General features: G+C 43.0%; 2 protein-coding genes across 3 annotated transcripts; one reads left to right on the forward strand and one right to left on the reverse strand.

Annotated features, from left to right (window-relative positions):
• The first annotated feature begins 910 nt into the window (after positions 1–910).
• Positions 911–16,229, forward strand: usp4 (ubiquitin specific peptidase 4 (proto-oncogene)). 2 transcript variants are annotated; one of them, XM_058055775.1, is made up of 22 exons: positions 911–1,164; positions 2,177–2,304; positions 3,972–4,102; positions 4,191–4,317; positions 5,848–5,993; positions 6,310–6,371; positions 6,438–6,590; positions 6,729–6,846; positions 6,935–7,108; positions 7,174–7,332; positions 7,406–7,630; positions 8,741–8,824; positions 8,922–9,016; positions 9,097–9,279; positions 9,369–9,595; positions 11,718–11,939; positions 12,004–12,074; positions 12,141–12,256; positions 12,349–12,498; positions 12,918–13,021; positions 13,763–13,851; positions 13,975–16,229. In XM_058055775.1, exons 1-22 carry the CDS (start codon positions 1,013–1,015, stop codon positions 14,098–14,100), a joined length of 3,042 nt encoding a protein of 1,013 aa, XP_057911758.1. In that variant the 5' UTR covers positions 911–1,012; the 3' UTR covers positions 14,101–16,229. The 2 variants fall into 2 exon arrangements, with proteins under 2 accessions (XP_057911758.1, XP_057911759.1); XM_058055776.1 differs by having other exon boundaries at positions 6,438–6,584.
• A 1,175-nt stretch (positions 16,230–17,404) lies between these two features.
• gpx1b (glutathione peroxidase 1b) lies at positions 17,405–19,656 on the reverse strand. Its single transcript, XM_058055789.1, has 2 exons — positions 19,286–19,656; positions 17,405–17,975 (listed from the first exon to the last, which is right to left on the reverse strand). The coding sequence occupies exons 1-2, from the start codon at positions 19,499–19,501 to the stop codon at positions 17,625–17,627; spliced, it is 567 nt and encodes a 188-aa protein (XP_057911772.1). The 5' UTR covers positions 19,502–19,656; the 3' UTR covers positions 17,405–17,624.
• Positions 19,657–19,834: the final 178 nt, after the last annotated feature.

Raw genomic sequence — 19,834 nt, forward strand, 5'->3', positions numbered from 1 at the left:
ATTGACTTCTGTCACTCATTGACATTTAACTACCTGAGATACTGAATAAATATACAATATACACTAAAAACCTCATCAGCCACCATTTTGAAAACTTCTGAAGGTTTTTCGACAACCGCTGTGGCATCACACCGGCTGCTCAGAGCGTGTGCCCGAATACAGTGCACCTTGCTGGGCTGTGCTCGGTGGCTGCTTCTCCTTGAAACTCTGGTTCTTCTGACCTCCATAGTGGCACCCTGACTGCTCGTAGCATGTGTCTGAATACAGTGCACCTTGCTGGGCTGTGCTCGGTGGCTGCTTCTCCTTGAAACTCTGGTTCTTCTGACCTCCATAGTGGCACCCTGACTGCTCGTAGCATGTGTCTGAATACAGTGCACCTTGCTGGGCTGTGCTCGGTGGCTGCTTCTCCTTGAAACTCTGGTTCTTCTGACCTCCATAGTGGCACCCTGACTGCTCGTAGCATGTGTCCGAATACAGTGTACCTTGCTGGGCCACAGTAGGTGGATCCCTCTCCTATTTACTCTCCTGTTAGTTGTGATGTGGTATTAGTATATTAGTAATGTCAAATTATTCGGACAGGTACACTTGGTCAAATCCTAGTTAATGTCAATTTAGTAGATGATGGTAGGTAGGGTATCTTTTTTATTTAAAAAAATGATTTTTGAAAAATTTGATTCTATCGTAGCGGTGGAATTCACATTAATACCGCATTGCATTTATTTTGAAGTCTTAGTGTAAAGCTGGAAATTGGAAAAAAAAAGCACAGCATTTACTTGAGTTTTGCACGTTGTACCTTGAGTTGAATTGATGTAAAACATGACGTTAATTAAAAAAAACAAACAAACACACGAGGCATAATTTCCCTCTGTGGTGTCAAGGAGGCGACGACACAGCGGCGATGATCAGCTGCTTTCCGCCGCGCAGCTTCCGTAGAGGAAGAACGCTCCCCTCGCCCACACTGCTGCTAGCTAGCTAGCTAGCCCTTCCTTCCGATTACCGGCACATTCGCTGCATGATGGCCGAGGGAGGCGGACCCGACTCGGGCGGCGCGGCTGACTCCGACTCGGAGCCGGTTGCCGCACAAATGCCCGCCGCGTCCACCGAAAACCAAAAACAGACTATCGGCTCGCTGGTGAAAACTACCCTGAGAAAGGGCGATGAATGGTGAGGATTTCCAGCCGGCGGCCGACTACTCCGCCTCGGCGAGAGCTTGCTAGCCACGAGCTAAGCTCCAAACCGGAAATGCTAACACGCTACCACAAGAAAGCTAACGCCGCTTATAGTTGATACTCTGTAACGAAACATTACTGTGCCACTGAATTTTGTCACAATATGTATCATTTGTTTATCGTTAGGTAGCCCGTCTCTAATGTTCTTAATCGGCGTTAAAACCTTTAAGAACGTTAATGGCTTTAGTCAGCAAATGATACCCCACTAACAAGGTGGCTAGCATATTTACACCCATGTAACCGTTATCTTGTTTGTATTTTAGTGAGAAATCGCCGTTGATTCTAGTCATTTAATCACATTTCTCACTGGTTCTTAGTACGGGCCTTGCTTTCCGGATTCTGGGTCCATCCATCAGTCGTTTGATGAGCCAAGAAGACTCCGAGTTATTGTATACCTGACAGTGCTATTATATATTATGTGGCCATTAGTGAAGGTTACCCCTCCTTGTCCTTTGTCCTGTTAAAGAATTCTAATCTAATCAGACATACAAGCAATTATTGAATGTGTCAGCCTATTTCATGCCCTGAATTAGAAGCGTCAGCTCCAGGCCCTGCAATGTTGCACGTCAACGGATGAGATAAAGTGGAACAGCGCTGTGAGGTAGTTAGTTAGTTAGCACGTCACAGTCAGGAGGTCCGGCTTAGAATCTGTGGAGTTTGCATGTTCTCCCTGCCGTTCAACTGTCTCTAAATTACCCGTAGGTTGTGAACTCCGACCAGTTCAGGGTGTAACACACCTCTCATCCAAAGTCAGCAGGGATAGGCTCCAGCTCAGATCATCTTTCCCGTTCGCCGATTAAGCAAAGCAGATTTATGACGGGGATGAGCTCAAGATGTGTAGATATCCACAAATGTCAAGGGAATTGACTCTATCGTAATATAGTCTTCTGTGATTGTCTCTATCCGTGTGGGTTACCAGCCACTTGAGTGCGTGTTGTTTTCCATAGGTATCTTGTGGACAGCCGATGGTTCAAACAGTGGAAGAAATACGTGGGCTTCGACAGCTGGGACATGTACAACGTTGGCGAGCGCAGCCTCCATCCGGGACCTATTGACAACTCGGGGCTGTTCTCAGGTAATGGGCGCCACACACAGGAGGTCGACGTCGCTGCTACTTCATTCATTTTCAATGGAAGCGTGCGTGGCAGGGCCGTTATCACGAGTCTCCGTTCGGCCAATCAACACAGGAAATTTGTGCGTGTTAAAATATGTATTTAAAAAATAATAATACAGAGCTGTATTAAGAAAAAAAGCGTTTTTACGGGAACATATCCGGTAAACTTCCATTCATATACACGGACATTTGTGTACTGGAAAGCCTAGGTCACAACTGAACGTGTGAGCTCGAAATTGTGCGTGCCGACCATGTAAGTTACGTACAGGAAACATGGCGGGTTCTGAATATGCAAGAGACCTACGTCACTTCCACTTTTCACAGTTTTTTTTACCACAAGAGCTTCCGTGACGCCACGTGCTGGGATATCATATGTGTAATATATTGGGGGTTATTTTCCTTAGTGACACTTATAAAAGACTTGACCAGAATGTAGATCACCTTTATTCACCATTCACCATATATACAGTAAACCTCGGATATATCGGAAATTCGCTCACAACGCACAGATAAAAAAGAACCGATTTTTCTGTAATGCATAATGTAATGTAATGATTTTTTATAACGGATTTCGCCTATTTCGGACAAAATCTCCAGTCCCGTTCCAATGCATTTCCATTAAATTTCCCTCGCATATATCGGATGGCCGCATCATTATGCTAATCTTGTTGATATCACTGGCTATTGTCTTTCTCCTGGCTCCAGATTTAGGACAAATATAAAAGTGAGTGACGTCAATAATACTAGCACAGCAGTGAATGAGATCTTAAACCTCACTATTGGAAATAACGTAGGCCTGACGGGCGTAACAGGGCCTACCTTAATTAACAATTTGTTATGCTCAGAGTCCAATAAAGTTAAATTCTCATTACCTTACGTCTCTTTCCATTGCCCAGTCCGGGTACACTGGAAACATAGTCAAGGAAGTGCCTTTTTATAACGGATAAAATCCGATTTACTGGACATTTTCCGGTATACGCATATAACGGATTTCGCTTATATCGGACAAAACCAGTGGGAACAATTGAATCCGATATATCCGAGGTTTACTGTAACACACACACACCGTATTTTCTGGACTATAAGTCGCACAAGGCCAAAAATGTATCATTAGGTAGAAAAACACAATGCTAACACAAAAAATAAACATGAACAGAAAAGGATTCTGTAAAGTGAGCCATACAATAAATTGACATTTTGCCCAAACTTGGCATCAGCAGTACAACAGACACAACGTTGACCGTATGAAGGACACGCTAAGACATACACAGTCCATAAGATAAAACATAAGCGCCCCTAGAGGTTCTTTTGATATGACAAAGAACCTCTGCGGCCAGTCTACGGCTATAAAGTCAGCGTGTACGTAGACCCTGCCATAGGAACCCGCACCACCGCTTGTGACCTTGGCTTAAGTTCATCTTCAATATGAGCAAGATCCGGTACAAGCGAGCACGATCAACTTCGATACTCCCAAATTTCATCTGATATCAAAAGCGTGGGAGAATCGTAATTGGCTGTGGATGTGAGCCTGTCGCTCGTCACCTCCCGTACGTCGTCTCCTTTCTGTGGAATCCATAAGCATGAGGTGTTGCTTCTCTAGAACAGTCATTTCCCCCCCCTTTTTAAAGACCAGGAAACGCAGGTCTTGAAAGAGCACCTGATAGATGAGCTGGACTATCTCCTCGTTCCCACTGAGGCGTGGAATAAGCTTGTCAGCTGGTACGGCTGCCTCGAGGGCCAGAGACCCATTGTCAGGAAGGTAACTCTTACTTTTGTTTTTACTCTTGCTTCTGCTTTTACTTTTGCTTCTATTTTGATTATTTTTGATTGATCCCCCACACCCCCAGGTTGTTGAACATGGCATGTTTGTCAAACACTGCAAAGTGGAGGTCTACCTGCTGGAGCTCAACCTGTGTGAGAACGACAACATGGACAATGTGGTCACACGCCACTTCAGTAAAGCCGACACTATTGGTAAGACGCCGACTGGCTTCGCCTCTAGATGGCAGCAAGATGTTGAAGGAAATCTACTTTTAAACCACCATCCACAGTCATTGTGTGAGGCAAGGACACACACACACGTGTCTTTCTCTTTTCAATGCGTCGCAAAGACACAAAAAACAGGTAAAAAGAGGCAGCTAAGAATGCATGCAATGGGTTGCACCTATTCCACTTTCTGAAAATTGGCTTCATGAGCCGCATCTTAACCAAGCTACAGCTACGCTCTTATTATGTTAAGTATTGTACATCCGAGAACTACGTTATGGTGTAGTGACGCCAGAGCAGGGGTGGGCAAACTACGGCCCGGGGGCCACATCCGGCCCGCCAAGTGTTTGAATATGGCCCGCCTGTTCTTTCCAAAATATTTCATTGAAACTCAACGTACAACCTGGCATCATGGCTTGAGACAACCTTTTGATGGTCGAAGTAGCTGTTTTATCAATTTCGTTATTTGATGTGGTCTGTTGTTTACAAAATGCTCCTGAAAAAAGGGACACAAGCACATAATAATAATAATAATAATAATAATAATAATAATAATAATAATAATAATAATAATAATAATAATAATAATAATAATAATAATAATAATAATAATAATAATAATAATAATACATTCATTTTCTACCGCTTATCCTCACGAGGGTCGCGGGGGTGCTGGAGCCTATCCCAGCTGTCTTGGGGCGAGAGGCAGGGTACACCTGGACTGGTCGTAAAAATAAAAATATCATTATTAATAAAATTATGAATATTCATTCATTCATTTTCTTCCGCTTTTCCTCACGAGGGTCGCGGGGGGTGCTGGAGCCTATCCCAGCTGTCTTCGGGCGTAAGGCGGGGTACACCCTAGACTGGTGGCCAGCCAATCACAGGGCACATATAGACAAACAACCATTCACACTCACATTCATACCTATGGACAATTTGGAGTCGCCAATTAACCTAGCATGTTTTTGGAATGTGGGAGGAAACCGGAGTACCCGGAGAAAACCCACGCATGCACGGGGAGAACATGCAAAATTATGAATATAATTTATATTTATCATTATTAATATAATAATAATGATAACAATAATAATCATAATAAATTTATAATGCACTTTACATCAAATAAATGATGTCAAAGTGCACATATAGCAGACTACATGACACTTTTACGTGTAAAATATGTGTAAAAATATACGTGTACAAATGGACTGTCACATGTAAAATACTATATAGTCTATAGCGTTCCTTTTTGTGTTGTTATGTGAAATCAATGCACCCAGGAAGGAAGTTATACTGGAGTCAATGTGCATTTTACTACACGGGTGGATTAACTGTCTCAGTATGTGCCAGTAAGTATATTGATCGCCTGCCTCTTTTTTTCTGTTTTTATATCTTTCGAACATAAAGATAAATACATAAAGATTGTGGATGATGGACAAAATAACAATAAAGTTTTTTAAAAAGTGCACTTTTCCTTTGAATTAATATATTTTGTATATCCCCCCCCGCCCACAGATACCATAGAGAAAGAGATGAGGACATTGTTCAATATTCCGCTAGAGAAGGAGATACGGCTGTGGAACAAGTACATGAGCAACACCTATGAGCAGCTGAACAAGCCCGATAGCACTGTACAGGATGCTGGCCTCTTCCAGGGGCAGGTAATCCCACCCTCTTCAATTCAGGTCATGTGGTTTGTTCAATGTATGGGCTTTAACGTCAGCTACCTGAGCTGCTTGAGCAACATTTTTGAAGTAAAAATGCTCGAGACCAGCTGCGGGCATGCACTTTATATGTTGTCTGGATGTCCAATGTCGTTCCTGTGTTTTTCAGGTTTGGCCAAAATGTCAGTTCTTTTGGTTCGTTGCACTTGTTACTTGTAATTAGTGCGGCCAACACACAGATATTCAGAACTTTCTAACCACTTGACCACCGTGCGGGTGTGGTATATGTGAACAAGCTTCTTTTCCCCTTCAGGTGCTTGTCATTGAGCGTAAGAATGACGACGGGACGTGGCCCAGGCAAGCCTCCCATTCCAAGTAAATAGCCTCACTTTATTGTCGCTTCATTGTGAATATGCATTTACTCCTGCTTTTGTCCCCCAGGTCGAGTACGACGCCATCCAGGGCTTTCACCACCTCGCCAAAGCTCTCCTCCAACTCTTCAGCCAGTATCTCCTCGGCAGTCATCAATGGGAACAGCAGCTGTAGCGCTGGTTACACGCTCAACAACAGCGCCACCTCTGGCAGCAGGCAAGAGTCAGTATTTGATCATCTCAAGCACACAAAAATGGACTAATATTGACATTTGTGTGATGCTATGAAACATGCAAGTGTGACAAACGTGCAGGAAATCAGGAAGGGGCTAAACACTTTTTTTTTTTTTCCCCCCAACAGACTGGGCGGCTATAATTCGTACAGCTCCTCCTATAACTACAGAGAGTCGCAGTCGCAGCCTGGCCTGTGTGGTCTCAGTAATCTCGGCAACACGTGCTTCATGAACTCTGCTCTCCAGGTACAACTTCAATGTGTATGTGAGAAATACAGTATGTGTGTATTTCCTGTTGACGTCACGCACCCTTGGGTTTTATTTGCTCCCGCAGTGCCTGAGCAACGCGTCGCCGCTCACAGAGTATTTCCTCAACGACCAGTACGAGGCGGAAATTAACCGAGGGAATCCACTGGGAATGAGGGGTGAGATTGCAGAGGCCTACGCTGACCTGGTGAAGCAGATGTGGCTCAACCGCAGCAGCTCTGTGGCTCCACGCACCTTCAAAGTAAGTAAAAAGTAAGATTCCCGGCATTCCACACAGAGTATCCTAATCTACGTTTGTGCTTCCAGACCCAGGTCGGCCGCTTTGCCCCCCAGTTTTCGGGGTATCAGCAGCAGGACTCCCAAGAGCTGCTGGCCTTCTTACTGGACGGGCTCCACGAAGATCTGAACCGCGTCAAAAAGAAGCCTTATCTGGCCCAAAGGGATGCTGAGGGCCGTCCCGATGAGGTGCAGAAATGACTGGATTGTGTGTCTGATCATACGACGAAAGATGACCAGACGTTGTCGCGTTCCCTTCCAGATTGTCGCCAAGGAGGCCTGGAAAAACCATCGCTTGCGCAACGACTCGGTGATCGTTGACATCTTTCACGGCCTCTTCAAATCCACTTTGGTGTGTCCTGAGTGCTCGAAGGTGTCGGTGACCTTCGATCCCTTCTGCTACCTCACTCTGCCCCTGCCCATGAAGAAAGATCGAACTATGGAGGTCTTTCTGGTGCGATCAGACCCGCAGTCCAGACCCACACAGGTGAGATTACCAAAGTTAAAATAGGAACATAACATAAGCTCCCATCATATTCTTGATATTATATGATTCTTGATTATAGCGTTTTTAATATAGCATTTCTAGTAAGACGTTTGAGTAAGTCATCCCTTGTTTATTGCGACGATTGATTATTGAACTTCTGCTAAGTAGGCATCCTTATTTGTTAATGTCATTTTCATTGATGGTTTTTAACATTAGAGCCCTGTAGACATCAAATAGCATCCCTATAGTTACCCAGTATGGTACACACGGTAAGGGAAAATAAGACATAATATAGACTGACACCTGTTAGCATTGGGAGAGTTGCTGGTTCTGTTCTTACATGCTCTTCCTGTACAGTACTTCCTGAGTGGCTATTGGCTAGTCAATGTAACTTTAGATAGATAGATAGATAGACTCCCTTTATTGTCATTGCACAAAAACACAGTAGTGAAATTGCCAACGAAATGTCGTTGCCTGGCTCCCATATAACAGACACAAAAGAAGATAAGTAATAATAAATAATAACAATAATAATAATGTGGAGAATAAATAGACACCAAATATGAACAACATAATGTAAAGTGCAGCGTGAACAGTAAATTGCCCAAATAATTAAAATAATTAAAATAAATAATAATAATGTAAGTAAGATAGAGGGGCTTATTTGGCATTTACTGACACCTAGTGAGCAGTGTGGAATACTACATATCACAAACCCTAGCTTGGGTTTTTTTTTTAATTTAGTACACTTACGTAGTAACAATACATACTTGTACATTATAAATACACACACAGTTTGTACGAAAACTAACCTGTGATGATAACCCGTGAAAATAATGCAACTCGTTTGATTCTGATGGTACGTTGATACACGTACTCAGGCCTACGCCTTTGTATGTATGAGTACAATGTGTCGTCTGAATGCCTAGTATTTGCACTTTAGTTCATTGAGATGTTTTAGTGCATCAAAATGTTACTGTTAGTCCAAAAATATGTAAAATCTGCAAAATAGGTATATATGCATTTGTTTAAAAATGCTTCAATATGACCATAATACTGCATTTCAATGTATAATTCCCAGCTCTGTGTTGCACTTTTCTCCTCTGACAGTATCGGGTTGTTGTTCCCAAGCTGGGTACGGTGATGGACTTATGCAGCGCCTTGTCCAGACTCTGCGGAATTCCTCCGGAAAATGTTAGACTTGACTTTTTTTATTCATGTGGACTGTACACCTTCATCACATATCACAGTATATTGATTACTTGTGGTCAAATGGTCTTTCTCTTCTTAGATGGTGGTGGCTGATGTTTATAATCATCGCTTCCATAAAATTTATAGACGGGACGATGGTCTCAATCAAATCATGGAAAAGGATGACATCTTTGTGTAAGCTTTTTTCTTAATCCAATAATCCCTGTGTATGTGGTTGCTGTGTGATAGCTTGTGTGTGGTTGCCATCGTTGCAGGTACGAGGTGCAGGAGGAGGACAGCGAGAGGATGAACCTGCCCGTGTATTTCAGGGAGCGACACTCCAAGCACGCCGGCAGCTCCACCAGCACCATGCTGTTTGGCCAGCCTTTACTCATCACTGTGCCCAAGCAAAACCTCATCGCGGACGTTCTTTATGACAGGGTTCTACAGAGGATCGGGTGAGAACATACTCCACACTGCTGATAACCACAAAAGCAGGCCCGGCTGTGTGACTTATTGAACTTATCTGGTTTATCTCCTCTGGCAGACGTTATGTAAAACGTCCGCAGAGCGCAGGGAGCGAGAGCAGAGCCTCGGCTTCAGCCACCGTCGCCAGCTGCAGTCAAGTTCCTGAATGTTCCACATCATCGAGTGTCAGCGCCAGCCTGGGCGGCTGCGGTAGTCCCTTGTCGGAGAGGGTCTCCTGCGGTGCCAGCTCTAGTAACGGCAGCAACCACTCTGGGGCCTGCACTGAAACTAACGGCCTATATGACGGTAAGCTTAGGTGTCTTACTGATCGTCAACATTGTAGGTGTGCATGGCCGGCAGCCATCCAACAGTAGACGCACATACAACTCACAAGGCATGCTGGGTAAACCCAAATTCAAAAAACAGTCTTTTCTTTAAATGTAAGAGATCTGATATATTTGAGTTGAAACATTTCTGCAATTTGGGTCCCCCTCATTGGGGGTGATGGTGGGTACCGCAACCAAACCCTAAACCCTCGTTTCTGGTGGTTTAAATGTTTCTAGACCAGGGGTGGGAAAACTATGGCCCGGGGGCCACATCCGGCCCGCCAAGTGATTGAATATGGCCCGCCTGTTCTTTTTAAAGTATTTCATTTAAATTTATCGTAAAGTAGCTGTTTTATCAATATTGTTATTTGATGTGGTCTGTTGTTTACAAAGTGCTCCTGAAAAAAGGGACACAAGCACAATAAAAAAAAAAATAAAAAAATAATAAAACAATTTAAAAAATAAAAACAAAAAATATTAATTCATTCATTCTCGGGGGTCGCTGGAGCCCATCCCAGCTGTCCTCGGGCAAGACGCGGGGTACACTCTGGACTGGTCGCCAGCCAATCACAGAGCACATATAGACATACAACCATTCACACTCACATAAAATAAAAATATTTAAATAATAATAATTAATTTAATTTATAACGCACATAACATCAAATAAATGACCTCAAATTGCATGACACTTTTACAGATACAATAATTCCAGGTGGACAGTTACGTGTAAAAAACATAATAGTCTGGCCCCTCGTCAAATTGGTTAAACTAATGCGGCCCGCGAGTCAAAAAGTTTGCCCACCCCTGTTCTAGATCCAACCGTGATAAGTGACTCTCCAGAATTGGACATGTTCTTTATAAATAGAGTATTTTCATGGTTGTTTCAATATATTCAGGACCTTCTAAATACAGGTTTTAACATTTATTAGAAACCTCTATAATTTAAATAACACCCCTATTGTTACCTTTACACTCCAATTACCCAATATAGTAGACAAAATAAGACGTATTAAGACAACAATGGAGACACATGGTTACCATTGCAGAATACTACATATCTCTACATATTATATTTGTATTTTACCTTCAATGTTTTTATACTTCAAAATGTTTCATTTAGGCAAAAATGTTTGTACAATTTGCTTAGATTAGGATATATTTTGACTGATAGTAGGCAGCATTCAACCAAGATCGAGCAAAGATGGCTTAATTTATATACAGTAAACCTCGGATATATCGGATTCAATTGTTCCCACTGGTTTTGTCCGATATAAGCGAAATCCGTTATATGCGTATACCGGAAAATGTCCGTTTTACGCATATATGGGATTTATATCCGGTATATGCGTAAATGGGATTTTATCCGTTATAAAAAGGCACTTCCTTGACTATGTTTCCAATGTACCTGGACGCGCAGGCAACGCTGCAAACGCTGCAAATGACGTCGTATAGCGGCCTGTCACCATTCGGATTCGAATCGGAGCGCCACGATGCGGCCATCCGATATATGCCAGGGAAATTTCATGGAAATGCATTGGAACGGGACTGGAGATTTTGTCCGAAATAGGCGAAATCCGTTATAAAAAATCCGATATATGCAATGAATTTTTATTGGAAATGCATTACAGAAAAATCGCTTCTTTTTTATTGGTCCGTTGTGAGCGAATTTCCGATATATCCGAGTCCGATATATCCCAGGTTTACTGTACATATTTTTTTTTTAAATATGATAGAGTGAAGCCATGAACTTTGAAGCGCAAAAGGCGAGGAATTACTGTCCTGTTTCAGTCGACATCAGAGCTGTTTTTCAGACCATAAACTCCCATTTTGCATTCTTGCCCAATGATGGAAAAAAAAACAGTCTAATTTTATGTGAATGGTAGCGGCGTTACGAAACTAACTTTTGGCGGGACTGGTTCTACAAGATAAGGCGAGATTTTAACATTTCATTTCTACTCAACTCTTCTGCGGTCTGTGTGAATGCTCGCGGCCCCGCCTCCACCCACCTAGACAAAGAGACTGTATGACTGACTAAAGGTCTCACTCTGTTCATTGCACTGTTCTATGGACCAAATTTGGGCTTTTTAAAATGTTCCCAGGGGAGGAGGAGGAGGCCATGGACCACCAGGTGAGCCCAGAGCCAGAAAACGGCCAGTCTGAAGAGGAGGACGAGACGTCGGACTTGGAGAATGGGTCGAAAGAGGGCGAGGGCAAGCCGGGCTCCTTACCGGCCAAGCTCTTCACGTTCAGCGTGGTCAACTCGTACGGAACGGCCAACATCAGCGCGCTGCCGTGTGACGGAAACGTCCTCAAACTTAATCGTTAGTGTCACGCCCATAGTTGTTTTGTTGGAAGGGTTTGTTCTGATGCGGTTTCTCTTCGCAGCGCATTCCACTGTGGCCATCGATTGGGACTCTGAGTCTAAGAAGATGTGTTACGATGAACAGGAAGCAGAGGTTTGGGATATTTGTATTTATTGTCAAAGTGAAAAGCATTGTATTTCATCTTCGTGTGCTCCTCAGGCTTATGAGAAACACGAAAGCATGCTCCAGCCTCAAAAAAAGAAAGCCACAGTGGCTCTGAGAGAATGCATCGAGCTCTTCACCACCATGGAGACGCTTGGCGAACACGATCCGTGGTAAAGCGTCACCGCCGTAGCCCAGCTTCCTTTCTAACCCTGCCCCTCCCGGCCACCCTGGTCACGTTTCTTATTATTATTTGATTTTGCAGGTACTGTCCCACGTGTAAGAAACACCAGCAGGCCACAAAAAAGTTCGACCTGTGGTCCTTGCCGCGCATTCTGGTCGTTCACCTCAAGCGCTTCTCCTACAACCGATGCTGGAGGGACAAACTGGACACCGTGGTGGATTTTCCCATCAGGTCATTGTTGCCAATAGATGGCTTCCAAACTAGATCTAACTCATCAACTAACTCATCTGAGACGGCCAACATCTCTAAGCAACAATGTGTATCTATTGTCTATATATCTATGTCGCTTCATTTTTTTAGCTCAGGCAACCTTTCAAATGTGTGTGAGTCACTTAAAAAAAAAAGTTGTTTCAGTGTTTGTGGTGCAAGGCATTTCCTGTTGCGCCTCCGTGGAAAGGAACTAACCCTGCCTAAATGCTGAGTCATGCTTTTGAGCACTTGGCCTTCCTGTCCAGCCACTCTGAATGACAATCTATCGTTTTATTTCGCCTACTAAGTTTTTAACGTTGCATATATTTCTGCTATATTGGCGAGTGCAGGTTCCATGTTAGTAATGTTTGTATCTTCCTTTATTTTTTTTTACCTTCCAGGGATTTGAACATGTCTGAGTTTTTATGCGACCCCAAGGCCGGGCCTCACACTTACGACCTCATTGCGGTGTCCAACCACTACGGAGGCATGGGAGGAGGCCACTGTAAGTCGCTTTATACGCTCCCTTTTCCACTTCCATGGCGGGCTACGTCTAGTGGCTATTATCTTCTTGTGATACATCAATCATCGATCATCACAACTTTTTCTAAAGTGTCACTTAACTATTTCATTTGATATATTTTAGGTTTTGAAAGCAGCTATATTGAAACATAAAATGCAGTTTTATACCCGATTAGTTTTATGTATAATACATTAGGATGTCTTATATGTCCTTACTAATGACAGCCTTACTAATTTAACTTCCTTATTTTAATTTGGTCGTCTTCTGCTCATGTACAGTATACTGTATAGCAATGCTCTTTTTATACACATATTTATACATTTATACACACACACACATACATATGTGTGTGTATATATATATATGCAGCCCACCACCACAGCTTCCAAAAATCCTGGGAGAAACCCTGTATAGTACCAAAAGCCTTTTTCATGGAAAAATTTATGGAGGAGGAATCCTACTTTGTGGAAATTGATGTTTGGTCTGGAACCAAATATTAATATATATTCCTGTATATGTGAGTGTCAATTGAGTTTGAGGATTCCAATACATCAGCTTTAAATGAGCTTGCATATTTATTACATATGAAATAAACACCAAAATGAGCATTCTAGGGCATAGTTATGGGCATAGTTCCCGTGCCAAGCCGGGTAGTGTGCATCCTGCAGTTAGGAATTGCGCCTGGCATCCGCTCTTAACCTTCGTCTCCCCTCTGTTTTACAGACACAGCTTTCGGCAAGAATAAAGTGGACGGGAAGTGGTATTACTTTGACGACAGCAGCGTGTCGTCTTCCTCAGAGGACCAGATTGTGGTAAGCGTCGATTCAGCGTCCTCGGCATTCCTCGTTAGTCGGCATTCCTTCTCGCATCTCCCACCTCGGTGTCAAGTGACCCGTATTTTGCCGTGTAACCCTATCTGTGCCGTCCCTCGACAGACTAAAGCAGCCTACGTGCTGTTCTATCAGCGCAGAGAAGAGGAAGGCCACTCCTCCAAAACGCCGCCGTCCGCCTCGCTGGGAGGAGCCCCCGACGCTGCCGACGACCACATGGACACAAACTGAAGGAAAAGCCAATAGACGTGCAGACGCCGCTTCAGAGACAAAGGCCACCAGACAAATCCATATTAGTCCGCCATAACAATATCCTTTCTGATTTATAGGAGGGGGAGGGTGGGTTGTTGTGAATCGGTTCGAAACCACGAGGAGAAATATGAACGGGCGGAAAGTTTAAAATCCGAATAGACGCTCGGCTCGCCAAGGTATGTATGACGACACGCAAACACAGCCTGACTCATTGAAGGGAGGCACTTTGAATTGTTGATGAATACAGCAGCGGGCGGGGCAAATGGCCGACATTTCCAAACCTTTTGAACCCTGTGCGTCCTTCACGCCTCCCTGATTACGAACACCAATGCAGCCCTGTGCGGAAATGCTGAAATGGTTACGTTGTCTGTTGGGACGCTCCCGTTCAAATCGGACAAGCCTGTGATGGGCATACGCCAGGGATGGGCAAACTTTTGGGCCGTCTGTCCACTATGAACCAGAACCACATACTTCCTCCCAGTTCAATGAAAGGAAAACCACAACTAAGCGCTAAACACCCAAACTGTTATTTCCACACACCCACAAGGCATGCTGGGTAGTCCAGCTGCAACAACCGTATGAACTATGAACAATAAATTGGATGCGAAGAGTATGCTAACTCCCCTTGTTTACTTCTGATAAGATCTCAGCATATTTTGCAAACAAACGCAGCAAAATGTTGGAGAAAGACCACAAGCTGCCCAGCATGCCTTGCGGTGGGAATATATGTGTGGATACATATTGGTATTCCCGCATGGTGCGTTACTTTGTGTTGTTTGGACGGCTTTTCTGTACAAGCCGCAGATTACATCTGACTATTTTGGTCAGATACACTTCCAGGTGAATACCTTAAAAAAAAATAAAATAAATAAATACCCCGGGGGCAGCAGTTGAACCATCCCTGGCATATGCCGATCAATGCCTTTCAAAGCCGATCACCTGTGGCTCGTACTATTGCAGCATGTACCCTGTTGCGAGCGTAGATCCTGCTAGAAAGATATCAAACTCTCGTGGTTCTCTCTTCCTCGGAGAATCCCGGGCCTTCTATCTTACGGAGCACGCCTGAGCTAGTCAAAATATTCATTCATTCATTTTCTACCGCTTTTCCTCACGAGGGTCGCGGGGGTGCTGGAGCCCAGCTGTCTTCGGGCGAGAGGCGGGGTACACTCTGGACTGGTCGCCAGCCAATCACAGGGCACATATAGACAAACAACCATTCACACTCACATTCATACCTATGGACAATTTGGAGTCGCTAATTAACCTAGCATGTTTTTGGAATGTGGGAGGAAACCGGAGTACCCGGAGAAAACCCACGCATGCACGGGGAGAACATGCAAACTCCACACAGAGATGGCCGAGGGTGGAATTGAACCCTGGTCTCCTAGCTGTGAGGTCTGCGCGCTAACCACTCGACCGCCGTGCTGCCCCTAGTAAAAATAAAATAGCGAAAAAGTGGGGCTTTACCAAAAGGAGAAACGCACAGAAAACAAAATCCTCAATCCTTATGTGAGACAAGAACGCACACGGCTTTCTGTGTTTCTAAAGATAATAAAACGGCTAAAAAGGGAGCTAAGAATGCCGGTCTATTCCGACTATAAACATCAATTCCCATCATTTGATGACGTTATTAACATCCGGCATAATAACACCTCGCCACAATACACCAGTTAGCTATTGGCAAGCTAGTGACTAGCTTCGCCACGTTACTAGCACACACTGCTGCTGTTTATATTTTGGGAACGTTTACTAATAACAGATGTGTCCCGTTACATGCATTAATTAGCTGCCTCCTTTTAGCTATTCATGTCTCACATAATGATTGTGAATGATGTGCACGTTTCCTTTAAGAATATTGCGCCTCTTGGTCAGATGGAGGCGGGGCTAGCAGCATCCAGCCAATGACGTTAGTGCCCTATCCTACTAGTCTTGACACATTGAGCTCCGTGAAAGACAGTTAAAGGACGTAAAATGATGCCTCATGTAGAGAATGCCCTGCTATATGCCATCCCAGTTGGACAATTACCGTCGTCATGGAATGCCGGTACCATTTCACGCTGTACGTCACGCCTCGACACGTCGGTAGCCAGCCCCCCCCCCCCCCCCCCCCCCCCCCCCCTCCCCGCCATCATGACAGCAATCCAAAACAAAACAAAAAAAGCCCATATAAATAAATCCAACCTAAGTGAAGAGATGTAAATAATCACACTATTTTAAATAGGTGTAAACATTCTTGTCCTCATATTTATCATGCTGGTATCTACAGGATTTGTTCTTAAACGGGAAAGTATCTACAATAAAGAATGGATGCCTCAACGCCATTGTGCTTTTCTTCGACTTTCCCTTCCCGTGAAGCAATATATTATTATCGTTGTATCGTCGTATCGTTACCCCATCAACTTCTATCTGGTGTTATTAATTGATTTATTCATGTCATTTTAGTAGCTTAGGGTTGAAAGATGAAAGACAATACATTTATTTATTTTATTTTTTTTATTTTATTTATTTTTTTAAAAAGTTTGTAAACAATTCACAGAGAAAAGTAATTTTTAAGGAATTAGGTAAATTGGAAAATGTATAACACGGGAATAAAGTATTATGAAGCTACAAAACGCATAGTACATGCAGAAGGTAGTGGTATGCTGGAGCCTATCCCAGCTGACTTCATGGGGAGAGGCGGGGCGCACCCTGGACTGGTCGCTACCCAATGTAGACAAAAAAAAAAACAGGTTTTCCCGATGTTACTGTGAGGCCGACGTGCTAACCACTCGGCCAAAATCCTATAAAAAAATTCCTACTATGTTAGCATGCTAGCAATGCTAACATTATACTTAAATCATAATTTTCTTAAGTGTTTATAGATGTGTCTATGAAAAAAATAGAAATGCTGCTATATTAGTACAAGCTTGCAATGCTAACTTTAACATGCTAACACCAGAATAGTGGTGTTTACGGTATATACCCAGCATGCCAAAGGTGTTTATACAAGCTATGAAAATGATGAAAAAAAATGCTACTATGTTAGCATACGAACACCTAGCATGATAGCGTTCATATAAGTGGAGGTAATGAAGTCATAATATTACAAGAACATTTTGCAAAGGTTAGATAAGAAAGCGGAACTTTTTCAAAAGTAGGACAATATGAATAAAATTGGATATTAATAATAGACCTTTTCACCTAGCCTATAACAAAGCTGATACGCAGTATTTTGTTGAAGTATACTGTATATGATTTCCAAGTTTATGTTTTGCCAGTAAAGCAGGCAGACAAGGCAATGAAGGAAAAATGATGTATTTATGAATATTGATTTATTCTGTGCTTGCCATGTATTCATGTACAGCTGAGACGTCGTGCTTCTTTACAGTGCATCTGGTAACCCCCCCACAAACGCTTTGGTTTCAGAGGTTGCCTTCATGGAGTTAAGAGAGCACAAAACAGCGTACGAGTGCACAAGCGAGCACAGGTTCCCCCGACGTACGACATCACACGGAGGAGACGCGTTAGTTTGCCTGGCTGAGAAGCTTCTTGATGTCGCCCTCCACGTCGCTGGTGAGGAATCTGCGGCTGTAGCGTTTGAAGGGCACGCCCTCGGCGTCCACCAGGAACTTCTCAAAGTTCCAGGACACGTCGTTCCTGCACACGGGGCTCCAGATGATGAACTTGGGGTCGCTCATCAGGGCGGTGGGCTCGTCGCTGGGGAACGGGAGGGTTTCCCGCAGGAACGCAAACAGGGGGTGGGCGTCCTTGCCGTTCACGTCCACCTTCTCCAGGAGTTGGAACTTTGGCTCAAACCCGTTGCCGGGTCGCACGTACTTTAATGACGGCAGGATTTCCTGGTTCTTGCAGTTCTCCTGCACGGAGAGGAACATGTTGTCATGCGCTTCGCCAAAATGTATTTTACGTATTTTATTGCTATATAGTTTTCTGTTTTTTTATGGGCCTGCAGCACAAAAAAACTGCAAATCCAACATTTTCAGTATATTGAGAAAAATAATGAGAAAAAATTATGAGAAAATTACAAGAAAGTTGAAATACTGAAATTTTTACATAAAGTTATATATGAAAGACAAAAATTGCTTTTTATTTTTTAGAATAAACACTTAATATTCAGAAAAATAATACTGTATTTTAGTAGCATATGCTTGAAATATTAAAAAAAAAATTATGTTGTTATATGAAAAACCAAGTTGTAATTTTTGGAAAACTTAGGGCGGGGAAAAGTCATAGAATAAAGTAAAAAATATAAGTATAAAGTTATAATTATGAGGAGAACATTTACCAAATAAATTGCTGCAATTTTACAATAATAAAATCCAAATATTATGAGAAAAAATTGTAAAAAAAAAAAAAAATCTTTATTTTTTTTTTTACAATTTTTTCTCATAATATTTGGACTTTTTTGCTAATCGGAATAAAAAATAAAGATTTTTTTAAAATTCCGATTAGCAAAAAAGTAGCAATTATGACAAATATTATTTCAGCTGCTGTTTTTGCCTTCTCTGAACCGCAGCTCCACAGTGCAGGCGGGCACTCGTGCAGCTCAACAGTCTCGACTCCACCAGGCAACGGCCACAGAATGACAAGAATGACACCATGCTTAACTTCAGGGAAGTCCCACGATGGAAAGTGTGTGTTTTGCTATGAATGAGTTACTAATGGTGTCACTCGGTCATGGGCGGTTAGACCATTACACAAAAGGCCCAACTACCCCCTCATTCCACAGCAGAGTACAATCTAATCAGATATAGAGAATAAGCAGATGTAGGGTTGGAAGTGCCTTTTTATAACCTTTCACAGGGAAGTTAAAATGGGGAACTACCAGCGACAGTTCCCATGGTATTTAGGAGAGGGTGTGTCAAAAAGGTTGAACTGGTTGTGTAGTTGAAAACTGTCAAAAGTACACACAACGTACACACAATTTTTTTTTCTCATGTTTGAGTGTGTCCAAACTTTTTTACTGACAGTTGAGTAATAAATCATCTTCAAAAAAAAGGGGAAATTTGAATAAAATTAAATTAAAATTAAAGTAAAATTTTTTTTTGAAAATTGATATTCCTTTTGTAGACAAAAACAAAATTCTTGGAGTGAAAATGTCACAAGGAGCAACAGGAATACGATGTAAAAAGTCCAAGAGTATCTACTATTGTGTTCTTGTGCTCACCTGGTGGCCGAACTGGTTGCAGGGCACCCCCAGGATAACGAGCCCCTTGCTGGCGTAGCGCTCATGGAGCTCGTTCATCTGGGTGTAATCCCTGGTCGTCGTCCCTCAGAGAGACGCGACGTTCTCAATGAGGACCACTTTGCCCTGCAGCGAAGAGAAATTCAATGTTTCCCCCGTCAGGAGTTTGGCCGTCAGATCGTAGAATCGCTTAGCCATTGTTGATCTTCCGAGTGCCGCAAATGACTGACTGTCTTCTGGGGAAACTGAACGCAACCTTGAGGCTTTGCCAAAGATCTTCTACTTGTCAAGATAGCTCACTGTTGAAACACTGCAGTGACGCTTAATGCCTGCTTAGCTTGTAGACACCACTGTGGGATGAGTCTATTAACTTTTGACATTGTAACATTAGATGTAATGTTCTTAATAATTATGGAAATTAATGTTTCATTTTATTTTACTCGTCAATGTCCTTCCATAGTCATCTCGTTGTGGGTATGCTTGCTGAAAAACACACTCTGTACCGGTTGGGTCACAGGAGGGTTAAATATT

The sequence above is a fragment of the Doryrhamphus excisus genome, chromosome 18 (assembly GCF_030265055.1).
Source record: "Doryrhamphus excisus isolate RoL2022-K1 chromosome 18, RoL_Dexc_1.0, whole genome shotgun sequence".
NCBI lineage: Eukaryota > Metazoa > Chordata > Actinopteri > Syngnathiformes > Syngnathidae > Doryrhamphus > Doryrhamphus excisus.

Excerpts from the sequence above, each read along its gene's own strand:
- usp4 (XM_058055775.1), top strand. The coding sequence starts at position 1,013 with ATGATGGCCGAGGGAGGCGGACCCGACTCGGGCGGCGCGGCTGACTCC. Across the intron at positions 5,994-6,309 it reads CTGGCCTCTTCCAGGGGCAG|GTGCTTGTCATTGAGCGTAA; the intron begins GTAATCCCACCC and ends TTTCCCCTTCAG. Across the intron at positions 7,333-7,405 it reads CTGAGGGCCGTCCCGATGAG|ATTGTCGCCAAGGAGGCCTG; the intron begins GTGCAGAAATGA and ends GTTCCCTTCCAG.